The 6000-nt window shown below is 47.2% G+C and overlaps 1 protein-coding gene across 3 annotated transcripts in view; it reads left to right on the top strand.

Annotated features, from left to right (window-relative positions):
• Positions 1-1847: 1847 nt before the first annotated feature.
• The window catches only part of Greb1 (growth regulating estrogen receptor binding 1), a 67732-nt gene continuing 63579 nt past the window's right edge, over positions 1848-6000 (top strand). For all 3 annotated transcript variants that reach the window (XM_038320047.1, XM_038320046.1, XM_038320045.1), the window contains exon 1: positions 1848-2004. In XM_038320047.1, the coding sequence (XP_038175975.1) occupies positions 1848-2004 (157 nt within the window). The remainder of the gene's footprint in view (positions 2005-6000) is intronic.

Raw genomic sequence — 6000 nt, 5'->3', positions numbered from 1 at the left:
CTCTCTCTCTCTCTCTCTCTCTCTCTGTGTGTGTGTGTGTGTGTGTGCCTGTGTGTTTGTGTGTCTCTGTGTGTATTGAAAGGGAGGGAGGGAGGGAGAAGAGATTGGCTGACTGAATTTATGGTTAATTTACATGCCAAAGCAAAGACATGGCCAAAGGGCAGTGTGGTCTTACATGTCACTATTGTTGAAGTCACATGCGCAAGTAATTATTTTAGAGGAATTGAGAGGAATGTGACATATAAAATGGAAGGAATTGGGAAGAAGGAACTATAAACCCAAAGCTAACATTAATGCAAGAGCCAAGGAATAGAAACTGTCAGGAGGGTGTTGGGCATTGAATGCTTGCTCTTGGAAAGGACCAATGGTAGAAATTTAACTCTGAGCACAAAGCAGAGAACTCTCTGGGCAAGCACCTGGTTTCCAGTCAGCGAGACGCCATGTGGGCATCGAAGCGATTTTAAAGCCTGTGAAAGAGGGCTGAGGGACATGTTTGTGTCAAGTGAAGTAATTATGATTGTAACTCTGTGGATACAGTCCCCGTCCTTCCTACCCAAAGTTCTGAAGGGAAATTAGGTTGTAAAAACAGATCAAAATATCACAGTGGCAGGGCTGGTCCAGGAGTCAGCTGTAGAGTTCTTAGCTGTTGTTGAGAGGCTGTAAGTTTGGTCCTTAAGACAGTAAACAAAACCCAGACGAATCGCAGTGGCAGCCCTGCTGGTTCATGACATGGTGCGTTTGGATCCTGGAGTTACTGTGCCAAGTGGAAGAAGCTGTGGGCAGACGGCTTTCTGTCTGTCTGGTGCTTCCATCCATACAGCAGACAGAACGAGGAAATCTCCGGCGACAGAGAAGAAACTCATTGTTGCAGGGTTTGGAGTGACAGCTCGAAGACTTCTCTCTGGGGATGATGGATATGCCAGGCCAATCATTCCACAGTTGCAAAAAAATGGTGACTACTAAAAACCTATGAGTTGTCTACTTCGCTGTGCAAATTAGTTATGAAGTTATTATCGATAAAATGAGGATGATGGTTGTGGCGTGGGATGCTGGGGTTGTTGTGTGTTACTTATATGATCGAGACTTTTAATAAGCTAAAGTATAGTCTAAAGCAGTGGTTCTCAGCCTTGCTAGTGCTGCTAATGCCCTAAACAGTTCCTCATGTTGTGGGGACCTCCAACTGTACAATTATTTCGTTGCTACGTCATACCTGTAATTTTGCTACTATTATGAATCACAGTGTAAATATATCTGTGTTTTCTGATGGTCTTAGACAGCCCTGGGGGAAGGGTCATTGGACCCCAAAGGGGTTGCAGTGCACAGGTTGAGAATCCTTAGGAACCCTTTGGACTCTAAAGGGAGAATTTTAATATCCAGCCTTTTACCAGGAGCAGACACGATGGAATCTGCTAACCCTGCCTTTGGGTGTGTTTGCCTCCTCTAATCCTAAAGCCTGGGATTGTGCTCTGATGCTGTCCTATGTGGATGGCCATTTGTGGAAAAAGTTATGTCATTTGCCCGGGGACCTGAGGAAGCAGGATCCTATCTCTGGGAAAATCAGGAAAGCCCGAGAAGCTCTTCCTGGTGGAATATTCGTCGAGGCAGGCGGTGGGCTCTGTGAGTGCAGAATCAATGGGGGTTGTTACTTATATAACTTCCTGTAATTGCCTGGCAGTAGCTGCAGAGAGCCGCCCTCTCCTGTCTGGGGCTGAGCAGAGGCTGCAACCCTTTCCTCCTTGCTGCTCTGTTTACCTCCACGTCGGGCTTTGTGTGGAGGCAGCCCTTCTCGGAAGAACTGAGATGCCATTTTAACCAGAAGCCTCGGTCCTCTTCTTTGTGCTTTGGAGATGGGCAATTCCTATGCTGGACAGCTAAAGAGCACGCGGTTTGAAGAGGTCCTCCACAACTCCATTGAGGCTTCCCTGCGCTCCAATACCCTGGTGCCCCGGCCCATCTTCTCCCAGCTGTATTTGGAGGCTGAGCAGCAGCTGTCCTCCTTAGAAGGTAAGAACCATGCAGTTCTTCATGTTGGTGCGTGTGTTTTATTATGAGCAGCGTAAGTCTGGCGTTCTTTCTTTCTGTTTGTCTCTCTTTTTTCTCCATTCAGGAAATCTAGAGTCTAGCAAAAAAAGAATGCAAGTTGCACACAGATTTTTATTTGTTTAAAAGTAAGTTCAGGCCAGAAAACACAACAAAAAATATTAATCTCGGACTCATAGGAGGCAGGGAGAATGCGGTGTGTTAGACCCTCCTGAAATTGTTATTTATGCTCTGATTCAATGACGTTTGAGCTCTGGTGAGGAGGGGTTTTGAATATGTTTGGCTCTCAGCTGTGTATTTTCTCTTCTTTTCCACCTGTGAGTCACAGTCTTATCTTTGCAAAATAGTTGAGAGGTTGTGTCTCTGCGTGGCAACAGGTGCAAGAACCCTCTAGAAACTTAAAAAAAAATAAAGAGTAAGCTTTATAAATTTTGCATGTACCAAAAGTTAAAATACAGGTATGGGGATGACCTGGGAATTTCCTTTATCTGGAAGATAAAGTGTTTGAGTGTAGATGGCTAAGAGCACTGACTGCTCTTCCAGATGCCCCGGGTTCGAGTCCCAGCACCCACACGGCAGCTCACAGGTGTAACTTCAGGATCCAATACCCTCACACAGACATACGTGCAAGGAAAACATCAATGCATAGAAAATAAAGCTAAACGAGTAAAAAGTGTGCAAGTGTATGTTTTCATGTCAACTAAGCCTGCCACAGTCTGCAGGATGGAACTGCTTTAGAATTTTTCTTTTGTTTGTAAGTTCATGCTTTTTGCTTAAAATGACACACAAACATCAGTAGTTTCTGAAGTAGGAAAGGTCTCGGTTTTAAAGTAAAACACAAAACAAAACAAACGATTGAACAAGAAAGAAGAAACATGTCCACCAGGTTTGCATTGCATTTGTCTCCTTGGGGTGTGTGTGGTGCCTGTCTTGAAGTAACACTGCTAGTGTACGGATGCTTGCAACCCCTCATTTTGCGAGTGGACAGTGTGAGTCATTCTGATTTCCTTAGTAAATTAACCTTGCAAATGGCATAGATAAAGGCCTAGCCAACCTGGATCTAGGTCTAAGAGAAACTAGATTTGCCCAGCACTATCAATCAGGAAAACATGAAGTTCTCTGATAGTCAAGAAGAGAGTGCCAGTATTTTCTGGCATTGTGCCACTGTGACTTCTCCAGGAGACAAGAAGTTATTAGAGACTCTTTAACGGGTCCCAGTTTTGACCAGCCAATAAACCTCTGTGAACTAGGCATTTCAGGGTCATCCTTAACTGATTCCTGGGTCGACAAGCCTTGCCAATGGTAATTTAACACCAGCAGTCATGATGATAATTTAGAATACTCGAGTAATGTCCTAAAATCTAATGTCTGCTCATTTGCTAATGCTGAGGCCTGTGGAGATTTGGAGATGGACTTTCAGCACTGGCTGTCAGCTCTGGACTAGGACAGCTGATGTGGGGATAGGAGTGGGGAGGGGGTGTGGGGGAGGGGGAAATGAGAGCACAGCTGCTCACACGGGAACGAGAACAGCAGAAAGTCCTTGGGGGCTCCCCAGTTGCCTTCTCCCACTGTTGAGGATCTCCCTAGGCTGCCCACCTTCTAGTTGGGAGGTCACATTTTCTCGGGGTCTCCTCTTGAATGGATGGGCACTTGGTATTTCCCAGTGATCCCCACCTGACCCCCGCCCTGGCCCGGACCCAGGAATTCTGTGTGCTAGTGTATGCTCTACCTCTGAGCTTTATCTCAGTCCCCAGAGAGAGCGTGGCTCATGAATTTGAATCCTCCAGGTTCTGAGTGTTCCACACTCCTTGCCAGCTGACGGTAGGACTGCTCAGCCTTTGAGTTCCTGTGCCAACTTGGCCCAGCCCCTCTGCACTTCTCCTTTCTTCTCAGCAAACAACCCAGAACCTTCTCCTGGGATTTTGTTTGTCCAGTGCAGAAGTCAGCCTGCGGGGTCGGTGGGAGAAGGAGACCTTTGGGTTTGTTAAATGTCACCATAAACCAAGCACTAAGCTTGGGCTATATCTTCTGCTTCATAAACCTTGGAGCAGTCAGGCATTTGGGGGCCCCATCTTGTTTTGTCTGTCTGTCGGGGTCTCTTATCTGATGGTTGGCCTTCCTCAGATAATACCATTGTTGATGATGCTTATGACCGGGGTGCTGGGACACCAAACTCCCAGGGATCTGGTAACTTTTTATGTATTTGTGGGGGTAATTTAGCAGGGACCTTATTATAGCTTTGTTCTTTGAATTGCGGCTCTTACCCACTACCCACTTTAGGGGAAAATCCTTTTGCACAGTATTGACTTTTTAAGAGAAAGACCAATAAAACAGATGGCTGCATCAGCTGTAGGCATCATACATTTACTATTTCAACAGAATGCTGGTGAATTCCTATAGTCCTACCTGCTCAGAATGCCCATGAGGTGGGTCTCATGGCAAGAGAAGAGACTTGCTTGTAAACACCAGAGTGAATAGCCTCATGTGCCTGTTGTCAGGGGCGCAATGGGGTCCTTCAATTTGTGGTTTTTATTACTGTGCTAACCCCTCAACCCTGATGGTTTTGTCTAAGGCCACTTTAAGACTCTAACCCTGCCAGGAGACCTCCGTAAACATGTCTGTTTAGTCTGCTCTGGAGGCTTCTGCTGGCTGAGGAGCCCATCAAAGTCCGGAAAGCCTGCCACAGGCCTTTGACCTTTAACCCTGCCTGCAGTTTGAGCCCTTTGGCTCTCTGAGGCATAAGACCCTCTTCTCTCGTTTCTTTCAAAGTTTGTTGGAATGTCTGTCTGTTGGGCTCCGCAGAATAACGCACAGCCTGGTCCCCGTGAACTCAGGGCTGATCTGCGGCTCCGGCTCTGGAGAAGTTTGTTTTAGCTGTTGGGGATCTTGCAGGAATGTCCAGTCCAAGGCTAGCGTCTGTGCCATTCTCTGAGCTCCTGCAGAGCTAGATCAACTGTGCCTTTGCTCTGGTGCTGGTGCCTGGAGTCTGGTGTGGCTCTGAGACCTGCCAGAGGGGCCAAACTGTACCTACCTTAAGCTCAGGAAGGCGCCAAGGGGCTGAGGTGCTGGGCTCATCTCTCCCACCCTGGGTGTTCATTTTGTGTTATCTTTCCATGATTTTCCTGCTACTAGGTATTGGTCCTCTGCACCCACAAGGTCCAGGGCACCAAGAAGGGTTGAGAGTTGTTAGTTCCTCCTCAAGATCTTGGTCCCAGTCAGGTTACGGTCCCAGTAACTTGTACACTTAAATCATAGGTAGAAAACTGGGTGCCACTTGGAAGTGCCACATTTTCTAGAACATCACACCTCGCAGCAACCTAGGGCTTACCTTGTAACCAACTCATTTTGCACAGAGAGGTCAATTGACTGTCTGTGGCCACACAGGTAGCAGCAATCTAAGTACTGAAAATTGGCTTGCTAGAATTGAAATGTGCACATATGTGTGTGTATGTGTGTGTTTGTGTGTTTGTATTTCCAGCAAGAAATATATGCATCCTTTGGATGAACACTAATGTATAGCTCAGCAGCTCCCTTATGCAAAATTGAGGCAGTGCATGCTACTTCGGTTTGCCAGAACACCAGGGGCCCCTGCAGGCCCACAAGCTCAGCTACAGGCTCTTGAACAGTTGTGGGTCGGTGACCCCCACCCAACTCCAGGTTTCTTATTTGTAATAGGAACTCCGTGTTTGAATGTCTCACAGAAATGCTTTTGGAATGTCTGCTGTGTCGTGTTCGGTCCTTGTCTAGCTACCGTATTCACAACAACCTCCCCCCGGCCCCCCGCACACCTGGGCAGACCTAGGCAGCTGCCGGGGCTAGGAGAGAAGTGAACTTGTGCCTGGGTCTGTGTGCGCCGTGGTCTTGGGGAGTCACCATCCCTGAGAGACCCTTGGCATTTCCTTTCAGTACAGAAGGATCAGAACGCCCAACTTCCGAGTGTCCCTAAAAACCAATGAGCAA

The sequence above is a fragment of the Arvicola amphibius genome, chromosome 2 (genome assembly GCF_903992535.2).
Source record: "Arvicola amphibius chromosome 2, mArvAmp1.2, whole genome shotgun sequence".
In the NCBI taxonomy this organism is placed as follows: domain Eukaryota; kingdom Metazoa; phylum Chordata; class Mammalia; order Rodentia; family Cricetidae; genus Arvicola; species Arvicola amphibius.
Note: the sequence above shows the minus strand (reverse complement) of the source record. Positions and strands in the feature narration are given on the sequence as shown.